This window comes from Schistocerca piceifrons, chromosome X (assembly GCF_021461385.2).
Source record: "Schistocerca piceifrons isolate TAMUIC-IGC-003096 chromosome X, iqSchPice1.1, whole genome shotgun sequence".
NCBI lineage: Eukaryota > Metazoa > Arthropoda > Insecta > Orthoptera > Acrididae > Schistocerca > Schistocerca piceifrons.
Window position 1 is genome coordinate 795,791,940 of NC_060149.1, and position 26,198 is coordinate 795,818,137.

Sequence of the window (26,198 nt, forward strand, 5' to 3'; positions counted from 1 at the left end):
TCTGCTACACAGCGTAACAGGCAAGGCGACGAAGTGCTACCAACATACTATGCACAGGCGTGAAATTGAAATACAGTCCGAAATTTGTCACACTGTTTTCAATCATGTGTAAGTCTATATTAATGCTGATTAGTGTGTTAACCACAACACCTAAATATAAGATATAAATGAAAGAAGAAACGCTAATTAGTATGAACTGTACTAATAAAAATTAACTTCCGCTTATCGAGATCAGCCGGCCGGTGTGGCCGTGCGGTTCTAGGCGCTTCAGTCTGGAACCGCGTGACCGCTACGGTCGCAGGTTCTAATCCTGCCTCGGGCATGGATGTGTGTGATGTCCTTAGGTTAGTTAGGTTTAAGTAGTTCTAAGTTCTAGGGGACTGATGACCACAGATGTTAAGTCCCATAGTGCTCAGAGCCATTTGAACCATTTTTTTATCGAGATAACATAAGTGTTTTAGTAAGAGCAAGTACCCCAGATCGTTACGAATTAGCAAAATATTATGGCACTCGGCCGCGAAATGGTCTGTGTCAACGTTCAGACCAGTCATACTGGATTACCGTTGCTGACCTACCATGAAAGTGGGCAAATTCAGCAATGCGTGAACATTCATAACGAAATTCAGTTAAAAATCATTCAGTGCCACACTTAAGTCAATTCAATTATTGACAGAAGCAGAAAAAGTAGGCAGTAACAAGTACGAAATTCTACAAGAGTTTCATATCGACATCCACAGGGCGCCGGTACAGAATAAAGGTAGCAATAAAATGTAGTGGTGGCGCAAGAATTCCTTTACTGATAGTCTATCTGCCTCCATCGAGATTAGAACCGAAAACAAACCAGACCTCCCTTGCACTTGCAAACACATTTCACTACGCTAGCAGACAACCCAGGCAAACAGCCCTCTATTATTACCCCAGACATGAATAAGCCGGCAATTTCGCAATGAAAATCGCAAAATGATCTGCAGTTTATCTTGCATAGAGCTTTCTGGACTCAAAAATATGAATTGTCTACCTTTATGTCACCGCTTATGTGACAGTCATTCGGGATGTTTATCGAAATAACAAAAAACTGTTATTAGCGAGTAAATTTAGTAGGATAATTCTGCACCGCCCCAGGAAATAAACGGCGACGTAGCTGCCAAACGTATTCTTCAATGTTTCGAATTCTCCATTAGACGTGCCACAGCCAGAAAACGTTCATTAGCCGAAGTGTTCCTTAAGATATCTAGCAATGGGAATGCTCGCACATCTAAAACGCGGTGACATTAATATTGGGATCTGAATTACCACGTGTAAAGGCAAATGGATTTTATTTGCATTCCTGTGAACGTGATTTGGATCGAAAGCGTAGCTACGATTAATATGCTGATGTATCGACTGCAACTGGAACATTTCGAATAAAGAGTAGCGGAAGTTATTATGCGGCCCTCATCTTCAGTAACTGTGGTAGCTATTTTCGTTGTTAGGATTTCGTCACGTAAATCGGTAAAAATAGAACCCTACTAGTCTCACTTTCTTGACCGTCTGTCTGTCTACCCAACCCTTAAAACCCGTTTACCTCGAGTACGGGTGGACATAATAAGCGGAAATGCATCGCACTTCCTGCGGTATACGGTCCCTTGGTGGAGTAAAAAAGTGAGCTATGTCAACGCAATCTAAAGATACGGCCGTTATGTAAAGAAAATTTACGCGAGAGGTACAAAAAATGGCTCTAAGAATTATACCATCAAACTGCTTAGGTCATCAGTCTCCTAGATCTAGAACTACTTCAACCTACCTAACCTAACACACATCCATGCCCGGGGAAGGATTCGAACTGACGGCGCAAGGAGCCGGCGGTCCGCGATATGACGCCGTTGAGCGCACGGCTGACCCGCGCCGGCAAGCTGTTAATATCATCTGGTGTTGCTAAAAAGGTATTCACTTCTGGTGAATGATTTTCTGCGCAGTCCATGTTAGGAAGAATAACTAAAATATATTTGATGTTACGGAAGAGGAAGAACGCCTAATTCATTTCCCCTTGTCTTTATTCATGATGTTAGATTCGCAATCTGAGAATACTTACTATCCATAACCACATTTTAGATCCAAGTCATAGTCACAGATATACGTATACAACACATTGGCTTATACTTGAGGTATTTCATTTCCCACGAAGTGATGGCAGGTGATGCTGTGGCGTCTTCGAAGCGCGAGTTTCTCCAGTGCTAGCTAGCTATCTCAGCACATCAGCTGAGCGAACTTGCATGGTATGTTGGTAGCACTTGGTCGCCTTGCCTGTTATGCTGTGTAGCAGACTTTAAAGCTGTGCGGAACAGCATAACGAAAATGCGAGGGCTCTCGCTCGTTCTGTCCACGACTGTACGTGTACAAAAGTGCTAAGTACCCCATTTTACAAATAGTAATAATAGCATTGAAACGGTGCAGCGTACAACGCAGCGTGACATATACTAAAGAGCCAAAACATTATGACCACCGTCCACCGTGACGTTGGATGCCACCTGCTGACGTTTCGGGCATCTAACGCGCTACGAGAAGTACGTAAGCGCACCAAAGACGGAAGCTTAGCGAAGATACTGGCTGTAGTGGGGATATCTACTGTTATAAGCGACGTTGTCAAAGGACACATTATTATTAGGCAAGGCCTGTGGACGAGTATCTCTAAAACGGGGAAGCTGGTCGAATGTTCACGTGCCACTGTCGTGAGCATCCACGGAAAGAGGTATGACAGAAGCTATCACTATATTCACTAAATGGTTGGACGTCCATGATTCTCAACAGAACGTGGGGTTCGGAGGTTCAGATGGTTCAGATGGCTCTGAGCACTATGGGACTTAACATCTGAGGTCATCAGGCCGCTAGAACTTAGAACTACTTAAACCTAACTAACCTAAGGACATCACCCACATCCATGCCCGAGGCAGGATTCGAACCTGCGACCGTAGCAGTCACGCGGTTCCGGACTGAAGCACCTAGAACCGCACGGCCACCGCGGCCGGCTGGGGTTCGGAGGCTTGTTTGCTCTGTAAAGTAGGATAGGTAGTGATCTGTGACATCTGTCCAGAAAGAGCACAATCCTAATGCAAGTGCTTCGGAGCACACCGTTCATCGTACATTGTTGAACTTGGAGCTCCGCAGCAGACCACCCCAGCGTGTTCGCATGTTGAGCCAACGACATTGTAAATTACGACTACAGTGGGCACGGGACCGTAAGAATTTGATCGTTGATGAATAAAAACGCGTTGGCTGTTAGGATGAACCACAATTTTACTACACTAGGTCGCTGCTCGTCTCCACAAACGCCATCATAGAGGCGAACTGCGGCTCGAAACGTTCAGCGCGCTACGGGCGCAGGTTGGTGGGAGCAGTATTATGCTGAGGGAGGCATTCTCCTACGTCAGCATGGGACGTGTGGTAGTAATCGAAGACACACCAACAGCTGCGAACCATCTGCGTCCCTTCATGCTTGATGTCTTCCCCGACGGCGATGTAACCTTTCAGTAGTATAATTGTCTGTGTCTCGAAGACCAGAACCGTGCTACAGTGGTTTGAGGAGCATTATAGTGAACTCATGTTGATGACTTGGCGTCCACATTCGCCTGATATAAGTAGTACGGAACCCATCTGGGTCGCTGTCGGGTGCCATCACCGCGTATGCAAATCAGCGGCCCGTTATTCACGTGAATTACATGACCTGTGAGTAGACATCTAATGCCACGTACTTCCACAAACCTTCTAAGAAACTGTCGGATGTCTGACACGCAGAATTAGTGACGTATTTCGTTCGAAAGACGGACAGACAAGCTATTAAACAGGTGGTTTTAATGTTTTGGCTCATCAGTGTATCAGTGCTATACCTAAAAGCGTCAGTTCCAGTCCCTTGGCTCCCACATACGAAAGCTGCAATGTGCACTTCAGTAGTTTGTACATTCGCTTCTCACGCGGTTAGAACTAATGGAATTGCTCCCTTTAGTATGGTCTAAAAATCTCGTAGGTATGTCTGATAGTAGTATTAAATATACAAACAGATTGGAGCGATGATTTACTGTCAATGAACATTGGTTTTCTTACTTCTCCCACGACAAGTCAGTCACAAGGAAAAAACCTGTCATGAATGCCTTTGTAGAAAGGTTTCGGAGCCTAAGGCTGTTAAAACATTTAAAGTCAGTAGTAAGATATGCGAATATTTTGTCAATATTCAAGTAATGACTAATGATAACTGCTACTTCTCTAAGTGGTCACGGGGCTTACATTAAATACTTTTTGTTCTTTTTGTGGTCTTCAGTCCGAAGTCTACTTTGACAAGCTAGTCTATCCTGTGCAAGCCTCCTCGTCTCCGAGTAACTACTGAATCCGACATCCATTTGAACCTGCATAGCGTATTCATCTCTTGATCACCGTCTACAATTTTTTCCCCCAAACTCAACTCCATCACTAACTTGATATCTCAGAATGTGTTATATCACCCTATCCCTTTTTTTAGTTAAGTTGTGCCACAAATTTCTTTCCACTTCCATTCAGTACCTCCTCAACAGCTACGCCATGTACCCATCTAATTTTCAGCATTCTTCTGTAGCATCAAATTTCACAATTTTCTGTTCTCCTCTTGTTCGAACTGTTTATCGTCCACGTTTCACTCCAGACAAGTATCTTCACGAAAGACTTCCTAACAATTAAATTTACATTCGATGTTAACAAATTTGTGTTTTTCAGAAACTTTTTTTCCTTGCCATTCCCAGTCTACTTCGACCATCATCAATTATTTTGCTACCCAAATAACAAAACTAATTTGCTAATCAATTTCCCTTAGCATTACCTGATTTAATTCGATTGCATTTCATTATCCGTGATTTGCTTTTATTGATGTTCATTTTACATCCTTTCAAGACATAGACCATTCCGTTCAACTGTTCATCCAAATCATTTGCCTTCTCTGACAGAATTACAAATCATTGGCAAACGTCAATACCTTTATTTCCTCTGCCTGAACTTTAATTCCTTGCCCAAATTTTTCTTTGGTTTCCTTTACTGCTTGCTCAATGTGCAGATTAAATAACATCGGGGATAGGCTACACCTCCTCACTCCCTTCTCAACTAGTGATTCCCTTTCGTGCTCCTCGACTCTTTTTTAACTGCTGTCTGGTTTCTTTATAAACTGTAAATAGCATTTCACTCCCTGTATTTTACTCCAGTTAGTTTCAGGATTTCCAAAAATGTTCCAGTCAACATTGTCAGAATGTTTCTCTAAGTCCATAAATGCTACAGTATAAACATAGAATTTTCCTTCGTTGGCCTGTCTTCTAAGAGAGGTCGTTGGGCTAGTATCGCCTCGCGTCTTCCTACGAGTACATTTCCGCGCAGAAACCGATTTTCTCTGAGGTCTGCTTCTACCAGTTTTTCCACTCTTGCCGTGCGGTTAAAGGCGCTGCAGTCTGGAACCGCAAGACCGCTACGGTCGCAGGTTCGAATCCTGCCTCGGGCATGGATGTTTGTGATGTCCTTAGGTTAGTTAGGTTTAACTAGTTCTAAGTTCTAGGGGACTAATGACCTCAGCAGTTGAGTCCCATAGTGCTCAGAGCCATTTGAACCATTTTTCCACTCTTCTGTGAATAATTCGTGAGAGTATTTGCAACCACGACTTACTAAATGAGAGTTCGATAATACCCACACGTGTTAGTAACCCCCCCCCCCCTTTTATTCAAAACTGTATTTATTACAGGAGGTATTTCGCCTCTCTCATACATCTTCCACGAAATGTGAATCTTTTTATTTTTTGCAATCATTTACTGTAATTTTGAGGCCAGATGCCACATCTGCCATTACACGCATCACTTAACCTAAGGAAGGAAATTCATGCGCCCCATCAATCTGTGAATCGTATAAATTTGATGTCCTGCGTGTTATGCTATTACAACTGTTTGCGTATCGTGTTGTCTGAATCAGCGGTTAGACACACACAGGCTTCCCAACATACCAGTATTTGACTGTTAACATTCCCTAAAGCACGAAGAAGCTTTACGAAAAAAAAACAGGGAAACATTTCGACATTACTCAGCTGAGTATCACTACGCCACTGAACTAGCGCTTGCTGGCCGCATACGAAGTCTAAGGGGTGTCAAAAATGTTGCCTATCATACCTAAAACTAAAAGTAAACTACTCCTGAACAGGCCATGAAGGACCAACGGTACCGACTGGCCGCCGTGTCATCTTCAGCCCATAGGCGTCACTGGATGCGGATATGGAGGGTCACGTGGTCAGCACACCGCTCTTCAGGTCGTATGTCAGTTTCCGAGACCGGAGCCGCTACTTCTAAATCAAGGAGCTCCTCGGTTTGCCGCACAAAGGCTGAGTGCACCCCAATTGCCAACAGCGCTCGGCAGACCGGATGGTCACCCATCCAAGTGCTAACCCAGCCCGATAGCGCTTAACTTCGGTGATCTGACGGGAACCGGTGTTACCACTGCGGCAAGGCCGTTGGCTGCCTATCACACCGGCGCCGAGAAATCAATGAACGGCTGTCTCTGGACAGGGTCATTTTTAAAGTCCCCAACAAAGATTCGAGGGTGACAGGCTGTTGCTGAACTGAAGGGTCTTAGACGGACCCTTGCCGTTTTGTTAATACATGTGTCAGTGTAGCAACCGCCCCCCCTTCCCTACCGTGATCACGCCACAAGTGGGCGCGAAACAGGTGGGCTGAAAGAGCATATATCCCTTTGCTGCTTCGGATCACGTTCCATTCTGAACGGTCCATAGTGGTTCCACCCTGTACACCAGAACTAAAATCGTGGTCGCGCTACACACCAAAAGATGACGACCACTTCCAGTGAGATTGCAGAACCACGACGTCGTTAGAGAGGGGTTGAAATGTCCGAGGGCTGTCAGCACTATCAGGGGTTGTCAAGAACGCCGTCGTGTTGCTTATAGCGCTGCGTACTGTCGTCTTAGACCACGAAATGTTAGGGAATCGACGTTCCCAAGAAACGGATAGTTTCATTGGCGGCATTGATGCCACCCGCTGAGGCTTCTTCGCGTCGATTCTGACCGGAGGTGTGTCTGAAAAGTATTTCAACGCTGGGTAATGCGCTTCTGACCTCTATCGCAAAGGCGTCAAAAGAAGTGCTGAAATGTGGGTAACAGGAGATGTGACGACTTTCCCAACGTACGACACGTTCACGGTGGCACTGGGGAGAATTGTAATGAAATTTGGTGCCAGTGTGACATGATTAACCCACTTTAGAGCTTTTTCCGCGTGTGTTGACACCTTGCTGTTGGAAGCGTCGCCGAGCCCGGGAGCGACGTCGCAGGGCGCCACACTTTTTCACCTTTGAGCTAAATTTTAAACGTGTGCGTCGTATTGCGAGACAATCACAAGTTTTCAAAAAAGTGGCTCTCTGATGATGATGTTTGGTTTGTGGGGCATACGACTGCGCGGTCATCAGCGCCCTTACGAAGTCCCAATTTTTATGCAGTCCATTTTGTTCACAATCCAGTCTAGCCACTGTCACGAATGATGATGATGAGGATGATGATGATGGGGATGATGATGATGATGATGATGGGGATGATTGATGATGGTGGGGATGATGATTATGGTGGGGATGATGATGATGATGGTGGTGGGGATGATGATGATGGTGGGGATGATGATTATGGTGGGGATGATGATGATGATGGTGGGGATGATGATGATGGTGGGGATGATGATGATGGTGGGGATGATGATGATGGTGGGGATGATGATGATGGTGGGGATGATGATGATGGTGGGGATGATGATGATGGTGGGGATGATGATGATGGTGGGTATGAGGATGATGGTGGGTATGATGATGATGGTGGGGATGATGATGATGGTGGGGATGAGGATGATGGTGGGGATGAGGATGATGGTGGGGATGAGGATGATGATGACAACACAAACACCCAGTCCCTGGCAGAGAAAATCAGCAAACAGGCTGTGAATCGAACCCAGGACCCCGTGATCCAGAGGCAGCAACGCTGTCCACTAGACCACGAGCTGCGGACAAAGTGGCTCTTTAATTGTAATGCACACTGCTTTCCAAACCCTACCTAGGCCAACAACGTCGCCAGATCTCTCCCCAATTGAGAACGTTTGGAGCATTATGGGCAGGGCCCTCCAACTAGCTCAGTATTTTGACGATATAACGCGACAGTTGGACAGAATCTGGTACGATATTCCTCAGGAGGACATTCAGGAACTCTATTAATCAATGCCAAGCCGAATAACTGCTCGCATAATGGTCAGCCGGCCGCTGTGGCCGAGCGGTTCTAGTCGTTTCAGTCCGGAACCGCGCTGCTGCTACGGTCGCAGGTTCGAATCCTGCCTCGGGCATTGATGTGAGTGATGTCCTTAGGTTAGTTAGGTTTAAGTAGTTCTAAGTCTAGGGGACAGATGACCTCAGATGTTAAGTCCCATAGTGCTTAGTCATTTGAACCATAATGGTCAGAGGTGACAAACGCGTTATTGACTTGCTCAGTTTGCGAAGTCTTTTCTCTGGAATAAATCATCCAAATGTTCTGAAATTGTAATACTGTGTTTGTCTGCAAATGTACATCACATCTACCGATTTCCGTCCCATTTTGATAATTCTTTGCCTTTTATGGTGCCCATCTGTTGCTTGCCCTTCCCAAATTTCTTCGGCCTGACGGATTACAGTTTCTATCTTTGAAAGGCAGCCTGCTACTCTTCATTCTATCAAGATGTGTTCTTCTGCTGTCTTCAGTTTTGTTTCTTGGGTTAAATAGGTTAAATTCCTTCCCAGTGTCGCTGTTTAATAATCTGTGTCTTCTGGTATGGATTTTCTAAGCCAAAAGAAATTTCGTTGCAGCAGCCTTGACCTTACTTCCTTGTAGCCAGTAAATTACCCACGATTCATTTTCGTAGAGTGGTGACGGTCATTACTTTGTCAAACTTCATTAGTGTTATTCTTTGTGTGTAGTTTCTAAAATACTTTTTTAAAAGTAAACCGAGACCAGCTCCTGACTATACTGTAGTTCACACTGCAGCAAGATTTCATCAAAAGTTCGAGTCCATTTGAGTGCTTCTCGGTGAAGCATATTATTTTGTCGTATCGTATCTAAAGTAACAGGCTTAGAGCTCTTGCTCTCGGCAAAGAAACCTGTGACAAATCGCCCGGGTCTTCCTTGAACTTCGTATGTGTGTTCTACAATTTCTGTTTAGTATGGATTCCAGATTAAACAGTATGCAACCACGATATAGCTTATTTGCCATTTTTCCAATGAATCTCGACCTGAATGTACTTTCCTTAAAAAGACTCATATTTTCATTCTGTTTTATGTTGGACCGAACCTTAGCTAGGCTTCCTGCGTTAGATGGCACTAAAGTTCAAGCAATTCGCGTAGGCTACAACTGTTTCGGTAAGCCCGAAGTTGGTTCTCAGTGAACTTCTAGACCTATCGAGATTAGAGACCTGGACATCAACTATAGTTGTTCATTATGTTTCGTAAACCAGTGATACACAAATCGAACGTTATGAGAACGACAGTTCTCATACTTCAAAATAACATATCGATTGTGTGAGAAATCGGTCTTGAGGAGATGCTGCAACACTATCACAGCCGACAGGGAGATTAATGTTCGAAATATGCCTTCCACAATACGTACACATGGACACATTGGTGGTACGTGTGATTTACAGATGAAAGTGTAGTGGTCCGCCCCCCCCCCCCCCCTACTTCCCGTAACTGAACTGTTGCCAACTCGTTTACCTCTCGTCACGTAGACATCGGCCTAGTTGGTCTATTCTCCGTCGTTCGGGAGCTTTAAAGCTTCTGCATTAAACGGTGCACAATAATGTAACAAGTGGGTAGATTCAAATGCTAAGCATAATAAGAATTGTAAAACGTTAGGATGCCAATTAATTTTATTTCACCAAACGCAAAATTGGTAAAACGATTTCTAGAGCCAGTCTATCGTCTGTGTTCACAACAAGGTTCCTAATCATTAATCATTAGTTCCCGTGCACCGCAGAAATCACAGAAATGCTTCACACGATCTTAGAATCAACATCAGATCGTACAAATACGCTTTCCGAGGCAACTTGAACAATTAAATCCTTCTTTACGCGGAGTTCCATTTCACACACCAGTTCGCGTATTGCCACCTCAAAAACCGATCGTAGACTGCCTTGGATTAATACAACATCGCACAAGTACCGCATCCGAGACAGTTTTTCAATCTTTACATGAGACCAGATTTTCTACAAAGATTCTTCGGAAACCAATCGTAGAATAGCAGTGAGCTATCTGAGCAGTTTGGCGCCTACCCTCTCAGAGGGTGATTGTGATTGGTCCATCCTTTCCCTCAATAATCACTGACAGAACTAAAATTTGTATCATTTCCCGATGAACTGAGTGAGATTGAAGTTAATATTAACAAGTTCTCAGTGCAATTAGTGTTATCAGCACTGTTGGAGCTGTATATTAATATTTAAACAATGAATATAAGTAATGAAAGATTCGCTTCTTGGCGCCCAGCCTGGTGGGTGAAAAGCCGGCCGGTGTGGCCGTACGTTTCTAGGCGCTTCAGTCTGGAACCGCGCTGCTGCTACGGTCGCAGGTTCGAATCCTGCCTTGGGCATGGATGTGTGTGATGTCCATAGGTTAGTTAGGTTTAAGTAGTTCTAAGTTCTAGGGGACTGATGACCTCAGATGTTAAATCCCATAGTGCCCAGCGCTATTTGAACCTTTTTTTTTGTGGGTGAATTCCCACTCTCTGCTCCAGTACTGTACGGCTCTTGCTCACCCGGCCTTTCTCACGCTATGTGACCATCTGGCGCGTTGTTCGATGAGTCTGCTTTGTGATCCTACCTACTCGCTAGCTTCCCGTGACAAAATCTGCTTATTCTGTGCATTAAAACATAGTAACAAAAATGTAATCAACGTGTACAGAGATGTGGCATAAACGTCACAATGAAAGCGATGTCCTGACCACATCTGTCTCCATACTAGCGCCCTGTCACACCAAAGGCAAAGGACAACACACCATTCCCCCTTGGCATGATTGAGGTATTGATGTTTTTCTACAGTATGCGTCAGTGCTTGAATAGTGTCATGAAAGATGATTAATTGCAGCAACTTGTAGCAGAACAGCTTCTGCAATTAGTACCCAACGTGCAGGTGCTGTATGTTTTCATCGTTCTCTTTTTGACGGTTAAGCTTACTGTCGTTAGAGAAGGACGATAAGGACCAGCTGCAATCATATTTCTCCACGTCAGCGCATTACTCTCGCTGGAGCAAAACGGTTGCGTCATGCTTGTGGTAGTTACTCCTCTTATACTGTTATTTTGAATGCACCCTTCTCGTAAAATCATTCTCAGCGGAGATCTCCCTCAGGCAATTTCTTTTCAATTGTCGGACGGCTGTGTGGGGTACATAAAACGAAGGGTAGCTCGAGCGGAAGCTGGTCTGATGAAAAGGTATGTTTTTTTCTGCCTTTACAGCTGCGCCATCATTTCAATCTGCCCTGAGGTGCACGTACGACGGCTATATTCATAAGTGCGTTAGTCCTCTTGAACAGTTCAGTCCATTGGCTTGATTATTACCTCAGATAGGATGCATGGATCTCTCACAGTCTGTAAAATGCGCACACAGAACACCAAAATGCCAGTAACAATATTAGTAGATTAATATTTCTTTCAAATCATTGAAAGAACGGGGATACACTTTTAAATAACTTTTTTTGTGTCGTAAGCACACTTCTATTTTTCCGACAACCTGACACGTCTCGACTTTCCGTCATTTTCAAAGGCAGAGCTATGTCAGTCACATAAAATTGTTCATTAGATAAATTGTATCACATACTAAATAATATCCCACATAGCAAAGAAAACTGTGAAACAGAATTACAAACAGTACAACTCAGTCACCAACAGTGGTTACAACTCCCATATAGTACAAAAACTCAACCAAAAAATCAAAACACAACTAAAGAAAAATTAAAACAAGCAGAGAACACAAACACCAAAGAAGCCCATAGACACTACAGCCCACACGGAAACACCCAACAGTGGCGCTCATGACATAACTAACAGAAAAATTGTAAACTTTAACATGCAGACACAAAGCAACACACACGATGGCAGATATATTAAAGAAATAGGGATTACACCTTGCTTACAGAACAATAAACATACTCCACTCGCACTTACAAACAACAGACAAATCAGATAAACTCCAAGGAGCATGTATATAGCAGTTAGAGTGCCAAAAATGTGAATCAGTATAACTGGGAATGATAGGCAGGAACTTCAGTACTAGATATAAAGAACATATAAGAAGCTGTAAGTATGAAAATAGCTATTCTACATTTTCTGAACACCTGATACAACATAGACATGAACCATCCAACATGGAACAAGACACGAGAGTTATTAGAGTGAAAAAAGTTCCTGACATTACAAGAAAACTTTCACATACAAAGAGACCTTGCAACGAGGAAGAAAGTACTTACTGGTCAAATCCGCATAAGTAATAACTCTCTGATAATGTTAGATACTAGGGCAATAATAAACAGTGATCTGAAACATAACCAGAATAAATAATATTAATGAATCTCTCTCTCTCTCTCTCTCTCTCTCTCTCTCTCACACACACACACACACACACACACACACACACACACACACACAACGTATAAGAAAATATCAAACCCCCCCCCCCCCCCCCACACACACACAACACAAACAAAAGACTACAACTCCAGCACCATACACAAGGGCTAATAGCGCTATAAATCATTGCAGTACATTAAATTAATACTTGTTCCATAGATCATGAATACTACATTTCGTAATGATGTGGAAAGTGTCAGTTTACCGTAAGTTCTTACTACTCAACTTGTTTTCCCAGTTACTACTTCATATCTAAAAATTCATGTATTGAGTAGGAGGAGTTGTCATTCAGACATTCTTTTAATTTGTTTTTAAATGTTGGTTGGCTGTCTGTCAGACTTTTAATGCTATTTGGCAAATGGCCAAAGATTTTTTTGGCAGCATAATTCACCCCTTTCTATCCCAAAGTAAGATTTTACCCGGAATAGTGAAGATCATCCTTTCTTCTAGTGTTACAGCTATGCGCTCCGCTATTATTGATATTAATAATAATTTCGTAAGTGAATATATGTATTGCGAACGTACTGTGAATATCTCGAGTTCCTTAAATAAATGTACGCAAGGTGATCTTGGGTGGACTTTAGCTATTACTCTGATGACACACTTTTGTGCAACGAATATTTTTCGCTTAATGATGAATTATCGCAAAATATGATGCCATATGAAAGCAGTGAACGAAAATAGGCATAGTAGGCTAATTTACTGATATGTTATAGGGGTTATTGTAAATTTTAGTGATAAACATAAGTAGCTGAACCTAACCATTTCAGCAGAGCATCAATGTGTTTCTTCCAATTCAGTTTCTCATCAATACACACACCCACGAAATTTGTGCTGAAAAAGAAGAGAAAAACATGGCAAAATGTAACACAGTAACATTCTTTAACTACCACATAATACATTTATTACAAAAATGGCTCTGAGCACTATGGGACTTAACATCTGTGGTCATCAGTCCCCTAGAACTTAGAACTACTTAAACCTAACTAACCTAAGGACATCACACAACACCCAGGCATCACGATGCAGAGAAAATCCCTGACCCTGCCGGGAATCGAACCCGGGAACCCGGGCATTTATTACATGAATAAGAAGAAACCTGCAGTACAGGTCACTGAAGATGCTTCACAAATAAAACGAGAGAAACACGTATGGCATTAAACTAACTACCATTCATTTAGTTGCATGGATGGAACATAATCCAGGAAAATTAGAATGTTTGAATGATACGTGTGCGATATTTGTGTCCACCATGATCTCTCAAACTGTGTTGTTAAGACTATTCTTGCTGCAACAACATAGATAATGTGTATGTACGTTAATCTCTAGCCATTCTGTTGACGTTAACGTATGTTTCACTCTCCACTTACCAGTTTCATGAAGATCCCTGCCCTTCTTTTCATATATTCAGTATTCGCTGCTAGACCGTCTAAACATTTATTCGACAAATTTTAATAATGTTCCACGTCCGCTGGTAAAAGTGTTCTATAACCTCCCAATTTCGAAGAAATACTGCAGTTTCTGAATATTCTACGAATAAATCACGTATTTTACCCACCAATCAAACAACGGAGCTGATTATCCCACCGAAATCGACTTAGAACCTGTTTCTGGTGAGTAACGCAGCAATATTTTGTAATTTTCTACACAGAATGGATCGAAAGCAAACGGCTGAAGTCAGCGATCGGACTTCTCATGTCAAATTAAGTAGAGAAGTTCCTCTACACGGTCCAGAAGTGCTAGGTTTCCGAATTATGTGGAGTGCTAGCGACATGTTATCTAAGTAACCAGACAGTGTGCTGCAAACTTCATTAACTTTGAAGGACAATTTCAAACACGCAAGCAAATGCGAGAGTAGTTGCAACTGGCTGTCTCATAACTCGGAAAACAGGTATTTATGGATCCATGTTAATACATATTTTACCCAAGGAGTTGGATCCGTAAGCATTGTACACTATTTTCGAAATACTCTATATTGCTTCAACGTGCATTACGTAGGTAAACTAATTTAATAACAGAAATCTTTATGAATAGCTACTGTTCATACAGCCCGCCAGAGAATGGAATGGGACAAAATCCGGTGCGATGTGAAGCACACTCTTTCGTGTACTTCATATTGATTTGCAGAACATAGTTACATCTGTATATGAAGTCAAATAACAACATAAGCGCAGAGCAGTGATATTATGCACTCAGAATTGGATCCTGGGCGTGCAGTTTAGTACGAAAAAGGAGTTTATATTAAAGAATACGCACTCCGTTTCTGAGAAATTGAGGCTTTGTTTTGGCAACTTTGAAATTTGTAGATTTAGTGGCTTCTAGACGCCGACTAAAAATTGAATCCTTCTAGGAAATGAAGTTACATATAAGATAACTACAGAGTGCTTGAATCGATATAAAATTAAGTTTGAGAGAGCAGTAAAGTTCAAAGGAGCACACGGATCAACAAGACTGTTTCTTCTTGTAAGTTCCGCTGGCTGCGAGAGGAGCTACGACCGGCATCAAAGCAAAATAAGACATCTCCTGAATTAGTGAAAGCGTAATTCCAAGTTGTTCTTGGTGATTAGGAAAGAAGGAAATTTAGGTAACAGAAACGGAAGGGCTTTAAATCTTATTTGTTGGCAGTGCGTAATACTCAAAAGAAGTACACCAGAATTAGTAATTGAACTACAGTAAACTCCATATTATCCGCGGTAATTGGGAACTTGAAAACCACGGATAATCGAATTTCGCGGATTATCGGCGTTTAAAGTACATTAATTTATTAGGGTAAATCAAAAACAAAAATTAATTACAGCGTTATAATTAAATCACTTAAATAATGTTTATAATAAATTCTACTTTAATCACCATAATATGGGTGAAAATACAGTACTTACAAAGAATACAGTATAATCCAGTTTCACATTGTATTTCACTACTCTGAAACAAAATAGTCTTTAATTGATTTCTGTGTAAGTGAGGTAGTTTGTCTTTTACATATCACATTACGAATTGTACGCATCACCAATTTGTAAGAAAGAGAGCATCTTCGTTACTGCTCCAGGTAGCCCAGTAACCCTTCTGTCCATTGAAGTGCTGATGCATGAATGATTAGTGATTACTGTTTCTGGAATTAGAGGGATGTTGTCATCTTCGTCAGTGTTATTCTCCTACAGAACAATAGTACTGTCACCCAATATCTCATGACCTGGCTAACAGTCGAATCAAACCATTCAGAAATATTTTCTTTGTTGGTTGGTTGGTTGGTTGGTTGTTTCGGGGAAGGAGACCAGACAGCGAGGTCATCGGTCTCATCGGATTAGGGAAGGACGGGGAAGGAAGTCGGCCGTGCCCTTTGAAAGGAACCATCCCGGCATTTGCCTGGAGCGATTTAGGGAAATCACGGAAAACCTAAATCAGGATGGCCGGACGCGGGATTGAACCGTCGTCCTCCCGAATGCGAGTCCAGTGTCTAACCACTGCGCCACCTCGCTCGGTTATTTTCTTTGTCCACAGTTTCGCACCGTGGAGTACTTTTCAAACCAGCAGCTAGTGTTGCTAGTGACCACTATTCTTTGTCATCGAAATTACTCATTTCATCAAGTTGAGGATTAATGTTCTTCCATGACTACGCTAAGGTTGATTGTTCACCTTACACGCCTTCGACACTATAAACTGCGTCTAGCACAGTTGTTTCCAAAATGTTTGAAGATTGCTGCCGTCATTGATAACATTTTGTAGCAGACTTCCTCTATTTTTTTTTCATGCCAACACTGACACCCTGATCGATTTCTGGTTTAAAGATGTCACATTAGGGGACAAATATTTTACAGACATCATCCCGTCATCGATTTCAGAACATTTTCGTACTGATGCGATGATGTATTGTCCAGTAACAATACAGCGCTTGCTGGTAGACCAACAATAGCAAATGTTCTCACGTCTGCCGGCCGCGGTGGTCTAGCGGTTCTAGGCGTGCAGTTCGGAACCGCGCGACTGCTACGGTCGCAGGTTCGAATCCTGCCTCGGGCATGGATGTGTGTGATGTCCTTAGGTTAGTTAGGTTTAAGTAGTTCTAAGTTCTAGGGGACTGATGACCACAGATGTTAAGTCCCATAGTGCTCAGAGCCATTTGAACCATTTTTTTGTTCTCACGTCTATGACAGAAAGCAACTATGGAACCACATTTAAAGTATAGTACGATTTATTCACGTCCCTTTCTTATGAAAATAATGGACAAGTAAATAGTAATTTTCTATTCCTTTTAAACGGCCCGGTTTGTTAGCTTTCCCTTTGACACCACGCTTAGCTTTGTGGTCGTGAGCCATTACCGCAATATATCACAGTTATGTGCATGTTTCGTAATTAGGCGCACTACGCTGTGTCTCGAAAGTTGGAGTCTTTGTTGGTAGACATTTCCAAAACAACCTAGTTTCGTTCGCATTGTATATTTTCTCTAGCTCTAAATTTTCTCGTGCAGTAAACTACTCCTTATTATCCCTCTTAACTTTTCTCCTTGGACGGCAATATCCCGGATACCATGACACTGTTTTTATCTTGTTAATCAACTGGAAGGTGCATTAAAATCTCCTTTACTTTCGAAGGTTTTGAAGAAAAACTGGACCTGTTTGGCGCATATATGGCCAGGTACTCGTGTGGCCTTTTCTCTTGAAACCATTAAAAGTTGGCTTTATGAAGTTCTGTGTATGTACACATTCCCATGGCCTTTCGCTTTGACAAATCTTTAGATAAATCAGACCTGCTGCCAAATTCAGTTATTTTGTCTTCGTTCCTCCGACTAAACAGATCGTAGTTTCACCCATATCGTAAATTAATGTCAAATTTCCCGTACCAGAACCGACTTTTGCGAGTGTCTTCATTATTTCCAGTTTGTACTGTATAGTTAACACTGCACGTTTTCGCTTTTGAGACATAGTTCGGCACTAACTGAAACCAGTGACTGTCTTCCGCAACAATTACCATCCGGCGCTTGTAGTGTTCGAGCAGCATATTGTTTACTACACTCGTGTTGAGACGTGAGATTTCGCTCACTCGCGACCACTGTCGGGTTATACAAAAATTTCCAATAGCAGAAAAAAATGGGAGAAATTGGCCGCGGGTAATCCACAAAGCAGATAATCCACCAGTGGATAACCGAGAGTTCACTGTAGGTAAACAATTCTCTTTGCTTCATAGACAGATAACGCCATAAAACCTACATCTAAATGCATCGCTGATTACGAATGTAGTAGCGCCATTCCTGAAGTGACACTTTGGAGCACACTACGAGGTGCATTCAAGTTCTAAGGTCTCCGATTTTTTTTTCTAATTAACTACTCACCCGAAATCGATGAAACTGGCGTTACTTCTCGACGTAATCGCCCTGCAGACTTACACTTTTTCACAACGCTGACGCCATGATTCCATGGCAGCGGCGAAGGCTTCTTTAGGAGTCTGTTTTGACCGCTGGAAATTCGCTGAGGCAATAGCAGCACGGCTGGTGAATGTGCGGTCACGGAGAGTGTCTTTCATTGTTGGAAAAAGCCAAAAGTCACTAGGAGCCAGGTCAGTTGAGTAGGGAGCATGAGGAATCACTTCAAAGTTGTTATCACGAAGAAACTGTTGCGTAACGTTAGCTCGATGTGCGGGTGCGTTGTCTTGGTGAAACAGCACACGCGCAGCCCTTCCCGGACGTTTTTGTTGCAGTGCAGGGAGGAATTTGTTCTGCAAAACATTTTCGTAGGATGCACCTGTTACCGTAGTGCCCTTTGGAACGCAATGGGTAAGGATTACGCCCTCGCTATCCCAGAACATGGACACCATCATTTTTTCAGCACTGGCGGTTACCCGAAATTTTTTTGGTGGCGGTGAATCTGTGTGCTTCCAATTGAGCTGACTGGCGCTTTGTTTCTGGATTGAAAAATGGCATCCACGTCTCATCCATTGTCACAACCGACGAAAAGAAACTCCCATTCACACTGTCGTTGCGCGTCAACATTGCTCGGCAACATGCCACACGGGCAGCCATGTGGTCGTCTGTCAGCATTCGTGGCACCCACCTGGATGACACTTTTCGCATTTTCAGGTCGTCATGCAGGATTGTGTGCACAGAATCCACAGAAATGCCAACTCTGGAGGCGATCTGTTCAACAGTCATTCGGCGATCCCCCAAAACAATTCTCTCCACTTTCTCGATCATGTCGTCAGACCGGCTTGTGCGAGCCCGAGGTTGTTTCGGTTTGTTGTCACACGATGTTCTGCCTTCATTAAACTGTCGCACCCACGAACGCACTTTCGACACATCCATAACTCCATCACCATATGTCTCCTTCAACTGTCGATGAATTTCAATTGGTTTCACACCACGCAAATTCAGAAAACGAATGATTGCACGCTGTTCAAGTAAGGAAAACGTCGCCATTTTAAGTATTTAAAACAGTTCCCATTCTCGCCGCTGGCGGTAAAATTTCATCTGCCATATGGTGCTGCCATCTCTGGGACGTATTGGCAATGAACGTGGCCCCATTTTAAAACAATGCGCATGTTTCTATCTCTTTCCAGTCCGGAGAAAAAAAATCGGAGGCCTTAGAACTTGAATGCACCTCGTACATCGTAAATTTGTAGACGCCTCTGGAGTATCGTGAGGTAACTGTTAAGTGAAGGATTCGGCAGGCGCTGTGAGTAGTGCGTAATAACGGGTTACAATGCTATATAGCAGGCAACTACTCTCTAGCGGTGACGTAATGGCAACACAGTTAATTGCATAATGGCAGCCCGTGTGGTATTTTCGTATTTATTCTACCGGACAACTCAAAGCAAATACCTTGTGATTCGCATATTAACGATAGTTTTGGAAATTAACATACCCGTGTAAATGGACCCAAGCCTTGTCTGGAAACAGAATGAGCTAAGGATCCATTCCACGTCATACCCTTGTTTCAAAACCCATTCGCAAAACCTAACTCTGTGAGCGGGCTCACCGGGCTTAAGTTCTTCCATTATTGTTCCTTTATGGAGTATTAGCCCAAGCAACTTAGCAGCTCTTCGTACAGAGGTGCAAGAAATTTGCTTGTGCTATGACAGACGTCTAAGAAACCTTTTAGGGAAATTTTCCAGGCGGAATGCAGTGTCATCGAGGTGAGCTTCTGCAACCATTGTACCTCGTTGTTTACGCTTCTTGTCACGAAAATTTCTCGTTTCACGAAATGTAATGAACACTTCTCGTTTCACGAAATTTGTTCACTAATTTGTGAATTGCATCGTGACTCTGAATGCGAACATCTGGAAAAATCTCTGAACAGTATGACCTGACTCTGTACGCATACACGAATTGAAAATACCTGTAAACCTCGTTGTGGAATGGAATAATTCAGCGTAGCCATTATTGCGTTCGCAGAGTTCACTGTTACACTCGTGATGTTTGTTTCGCTGTTCGAATGACACTGGGCGAAAAGGCGCGTAATGCGGCATTCATAGAGAGACGCGAAACCCATTCGACCCGCCTACGCAGCCCCGATGGCAGGTGAACACAGCCCCGCGTGCGGTCATCAGATTAATGGAACATCCTGTTCAAATGTCCTCATAAATGAGAACTGGGTATAATTTGTTTTTCCCGTATTTCATCCGTTTAATTTAAAAATAATAATATACAGGGTGATTCAAAAAGAATACCACAACTTTAAAAATGTGTATTTAATGAAAGAAACATAATATAACCTTCTGTTATACATCATTACAAAGAGTATTTAAAAAGGTTTTTTTTCCACTCAAAAACAAGTTCAGAGATGTTCAATATGGCCCCCTCCAGACACTCGAGCAATATCAACCCGATACTCCAACTCGTTCCACACTCTCTGTAGCATATCAGGCGTAACAGTTTGGATAGCTGCTGTTATTTCTCGTTTCAAATCATCAATGGTGGCTGGGAGAGGTGGCCGAAACACCATATCCTTAACATACCCCCATAAGAAAAAATCGCAGGGGTAAGATCAGGGCTTCTTGGAGGCCAGTGATGAAGTGCTTTGTCACGGGCTTTCCCTTTGCACAAATACCCATTCTCTGTAAACTGTTTATACCAACGTTTAATACACCACCTATCAGGAGGTTTAACACCATACTTCGTTCGAAATGCACGCTGAACAACTGTCGTCGATTCACTTCTGCCGTACTCAGTAACACAAAAAGCTCTCTGTTGAGCGGTCGCCATCTTAGCATCAACTGACGCTGACGCCTAGTCAACAGCGCCTCAAGCGAACAAATGTACAACTAAATGAAACTTTATAGCTCCCTTAATTCGCCGACAGATAGTGCTTAGCTCTGCCTTTTGTCGTTGCAGAGTTTTAAATTCCTAAAGTTGTGGTATTCATTTTGAATCACCCTGTATATTTACTTCACTTATGCGCTGAGTTTTATTGTATGAACTAGAATAGTATGCAATTTGATAGGTTTTTTTAAAAAAAGATCTGCTGCTGTATATACAAGAAGAGGATTATAATATATAGAATACTTTTTATTGCCCTTGTATCTGTTGTAACGTCTTTCGGATAACATCATTTTTAGAAACAGATTATTGAAGTTCGTCTGGAAATCGTTACGACAGATAGAGTATATGGATGGTAGGCAATGGAAAATCGTAACTCCATTTTCTTAAATCTGCAATAGAGGTAAAGATGGTTTCTTAAAAAATTACATAAAGTGATAAATTTGCTACATGTGTAACTACAGAGGAGATGCCTAGTTTTTGACATATTGGAGAAATCCATACACTTTCAAATCTCTCTTTGATAATGGGTCACTGTTCACTGAAATTACAATGTTTTCGCAGACAGGTGGAGTTAGGAGGCTTTCATTGCCTGTCATCAATATCTGCTTTCACTTGTAGTAATAGTGGAAAGTGGTAGAAAAAGTTAATTGGAATGGCAGCATCGAGATATGAATCTGATTGAGACAAGTGGTTAAAAACTGCCTCGCTTTCTCAGTCTAGGAGTTGTTGACACACAGTAATGGTACCAATCACTGAATAACCTAAAAATATGTTCACTTGAGAACGTTAAACGTGGAAAAACAGTGGGTAAAACACGAAACTGGATACTACGTGATACTTAGGCCAGTATCAACAGTTAAATCGGATATTATCTTTACATGCTAATTTCTGGCGACGGCATATCACTTTTCCCGGACAGAGCTTTCATAGTAATCTGGCACATGATCGGAACGCTTCTGTTTCATTGCCCAAAAGTTGTTATAAAAACTGGAGCATAATTTCTCTATTTCAAGATAAATAAAATAAATGTCGTGTGACTAGGGCCTCCCGTCGGGTAGGACCGTTCGCCAGGTGCAAGTCTTTTGATTTGACGCCACTTCGGCGACTTGCGCGTCGATATTTCAAGATGGCGCCTACGAAGAAAAGACTAGCTTTCAAGAAACGGTGTGCGCCACATATCTTTACTGGCCTGTATATAAATATGCTTGGTACAAGAGCACTCGTGCATAAATGGATCTGAACACGGTCGCCTGATGACATACTGCCTTGCTGATAGTGCTTGGAACGACAAACACTTGGTAGGGCGTATCACATTATTGGTGACATGACGAAGATAGCCCTTTACACGTGTAGCTCGTCGTATTGTTTATTCGTCATGGCCGAAACAGATGCGAGATTATCATGAGTGGCTGTAAGTTGCTTCGATAACGATTGGTGTGTAGTGCACGTTGAGCGGGAGCGAATTCACGGTATCATCAGGTAGGGCTCAGGCGCGACCTATATATACAGTAATTGCCTCTGCGAAAGAAATGTAGGTTCAGTTTATTTACCAGAGTACGTAATTATAGAGTCTAGAGCTGCCGCCATAGGCTTTACTTGAACGTAGGGGAAAAGACGTCGGTATGTGACACTTCCGGGAAAACCATTTTTCAATTAGAGATAGTGAGACTACCTTAACATGGATACGCATTAGTTCGTTTCTCCTCACGGTATTCCTTGCGAACAGTAGCAGTTCATAATACTTTCAGTAATAAATAGTGCAAAATACTGTAGTCAACAGGCGTTTTTAACTTCTGCAACTGTGCTTGCATTTACTAAAAGAAAATTGCTATACATTCCCCGGATGGTAACTTCAGAATCTTTCTGAACTTAGGCCCACTTCACATTGGGACACTGGTCACGGTCACCGACAGAGATACACTACTGGCCATTAAAATTGCTACACCAAGAAGAAATGCAGATGATAAACGAGTATTCATTGGACAAATATATTATACTAGAACTGACATGTGATTACATTTTCACGCAATTTGGGTGCATAGAGCCTGAGAAATCAGTACCCAGAACAACCACCTCTGGCCGTAATAACGGCCTTGATACGCCTGGGCATTAAACAGAGCTCGGATGGCGTGTACAGGTACAGCTGCCCATGCAGCTTCAACACACCACAGTTCATCAAGAGTAGTGACTGGCGTATTGTGACGAGCCAGTTGCTCGGCCACCATTGACCAGACGTTTTCAGTTGGTGAGAGGTCTGGAGAATGTGCTGGCCAGGGCAGCAGTCGAACATTTTCTGTATCCGGAAAGGCCCGTACAGAAGCTGTTACATGCGGTCGTGCATTATCCTGCTGAAATGTACCGTTTCACAGGGATCGAATGAAGGGTAGAGCCACGGGTCGTAACACATCTGAAATCTAACGTCCACTGTTCAAAGTGCCGTCAATGGAAACAAGAGGTGACCGAGACGTGTAACCAATGGCACCCCATACCATCACGCCGGGTGATACGCCAGTATGGCAATGACGAATACACGCTTCCAAAGTGCGTTCACCGCGATGTCGCCAAACACGGATGCGACCATCATGATGCTGTAAACAGAACCTGGTTTCATCCGAAAAAATGACGTTTTGCCATTCGTGCACCCAGGTTCATCGCTTGAGTACACCATCGCAGGCGCTCCTATCTGTGATGCAGCGTCAAGGGTAACCGCAGCCACGGTCTCCGAGCTGATAGTCCATGCTGCTGCAAACGTCGTCGAACTGTTCGTGCAGATGGTTGTTGTCTTGCAAAAGTCCCCGTCTGTTCACTCAGGGATCGAGACGTGGCTGCACGATCCGTTACAGCCATGCGGATAAGATTCCTGTCATCTCGACTGCTAGTGATACAAGCCCGTTGGGATCCAGCACGGCGTTCCGTATTACCCTCCTGAATCCACCGATTCCATATTCTGCTAACAGTCATTGATCTCGACCAACGCGAGCAGCAATGTCGCGACACGATAAACTGCAATCGTGATAGGCTACAATCCGACCTTTATCAAAGTCGGAATCGTGATGGTACACATTTCTCCTCCTTACACGAGGCATCACAACAACGTTTCTCCAGGCAACGCCGGTCAACTGCTGTTTGTGTATGAGAAATTGGTTCGAAACTTTCCTCGTTGTAGGTGTCGCCACCGGCGCCAAGCTTGTGTGAATGCTCTGAAAAACTAATCATTTGCATATCACAGCATCTTTTTCCTGTCGGTTAAATTTCACGTCTGTGGCACGTCATCTTCGTGGTGTAGCAATTTTAATGGCCAGTAGTGCACATTCGTTTCAAGTTGAGCATTCACACCGGGGCACTACTCTGCGTCACCGAGTCACTGTGACCCAGCAGTGACTCACCCTCGCCACATGTGACGGACAACGTCACTGTGTTTACAGTAGTCACCGCCAGACATGCATTAGTTTGAATTGGAGAGTTCACACTGGAAAACAGATCACAGACACAGAGCTGCAGGTTTGCCAATCGACAGGCAGTAATTTCTGAGACAGTGACGCGAAACTTTCATTGTACATTATACTGCACACATTGTAGCCATGAGTTTAGATTTGATTAACACGAAAGTCGTCCTGCTATTTGGGATGTGAAAAGCGCTTACTATAGCAACAAAGCGATGAAAACGAATGCGTGGCAAGAAATTATAACGGATTTTGTGCCTCACTTCAATGAGACGAGCATGTATGAGAAAATCAAAATTGGTAAGCTGTATGTACTTTTTTCAAATTGAATATATTATTTTTCGGACCATAAAGGGCTAGCGAAATTTAGTTGCTGCCCCTGTAAGAGTCCATTTCACTAATTAATCAGTTGGCAATAAATGTGGTGTCGGACACCAGTAATCCAGGAGTGTTTACCACAGCTACTGGTGACCATCAGTGGCGACCGTCACCAGTGTGCCAGTGTGAAACGGGCCTAACTGAAAGTACTTTGACCTTCATTTTTATGATGCTGGTAAGTATAGTGAGACTGGGAGAGGTCAGTATTGGCTTTCTACGACAATCTGCTGTATTCTTGTTGGGAAATTTACAGCAGGAAGTAAACTGAATTCTCTGGAAAGGAGGAATCGATAATATTTTAATTGGTGTTTCATTAGTGAATGGATTTACTGTGACAGGATTGCTATTGAGTTATCACAGCTTAGCCTACAAGGTATTAAGACGCACATCAAAAATACATTAGCACACAGAGAATATAACTTCCAGTCGACCTGCATGGAACTCACGAAAGTTAGATAGCCGAGATGTTGTTGTTGTGGTCTTCAGTCCTGAGACTGGTTTGATGGAGCTCTCCATGCTACTCTATCCTGTGCAAGCTTCTTCATCTCCCAGTACCTACTGCAACCTACATCCTTTTGAATCTGCTTAGTGTATTGATCTCTTGGTCTCCCTCTACGATTTTTACCCTCCACGCTGCCCTCCAATGCTAAATTTGTGATCCCTTGATGCCTCAAAACATGTCCTACCAACCGATCCCTTCTTCTAGTCAAGTTGTGCCACAAACTTCTCCCCAATCCTATTCAATACCTCCTCATTAGTTCCGTGATCTACCCACCTTATCTTCAGCATTCTTCTGTAGCACCACATTTCGAAAGCTTCTATTCTCTTCTTGTCCAAACTAGTTATCGTCCATGTTTCACTTCCATACATGGCTACACTCCATACAAATACTTTCAGAAACGACTTCCTGACACTTAAATCTATACTCGATGTTAACAGATTTCTCTTCTTCAGAAACTATTTCCTCGCCATTGCCAGTCTACATTTTATATCCACTCTACTTCGACCATCATCAGTTATTTTACTCCCTAAGTAGCAAAACTCCTTTACTACTTTAAGTGTCTCATTTCCTAATCTAATTCCCTCAGCATCACCCGATTTAATTTGACTACATTCCATTATCCTCGTTTTGTTTTTGTTGATGTTCATCTTATATCCTCCTTTCAAGACACTGTCCATTCCGTTCAACTGCTCTTCCAAGTCCTTTGCTGTCTCTGACAGAATTACAATGTCATCGGCGAACCCCAAAGTTTTTACTTCTTCTCCATGTATTTTAATACCTACTCCGAATTTTTCTTTTGTTTCCTTTACTGCTTGCTCAATATACAGATTGAATAACATCGGGGAGAGGCTACAACCCTGTCTCACTCCTTTCCCAACCACTGCTTCCCTTTCATGCCCCTCGACTCTTATAACTGCCATCTGGTTTCTGTACAAATTGTAAATAGCCTTTCGCTCCTTGTATTTTCCCC

General features: G+C 42.9%; 1 protein-coding gene and 1 pseudogene across 1 annotated transcript in view; one reads left to right on the forward strand and one right to left on the reverse strand.

Moving 5' to 3' along the window:
* Positions 1-6,368: 6,368 nt before the first annotated feature.
* On the reverse strand, positions 6,369-6,486 carry LOC124724031 (annotated as a pseudogene).
* Positions 6,487-7,562: 1,076 nt separating this feature from the next.
* Positions 7,563-26,198, forward strand: part of LOC124722708 (calcium/calmodulin-dependent protein kinase type 1-like) — a 649,848-nt gene continuing 631,212 nt past the window's right edge. Inside the window, exon 1 of the mRNA XM_047247845.1 lies at positions 7,563-7,896. Coding sequence (XP_047103801.1) covers positions 7,563-7,896 — 334 coding nt within the window. The remainder of the gene's footprint in view (positions 7,897-26,198) is intronic.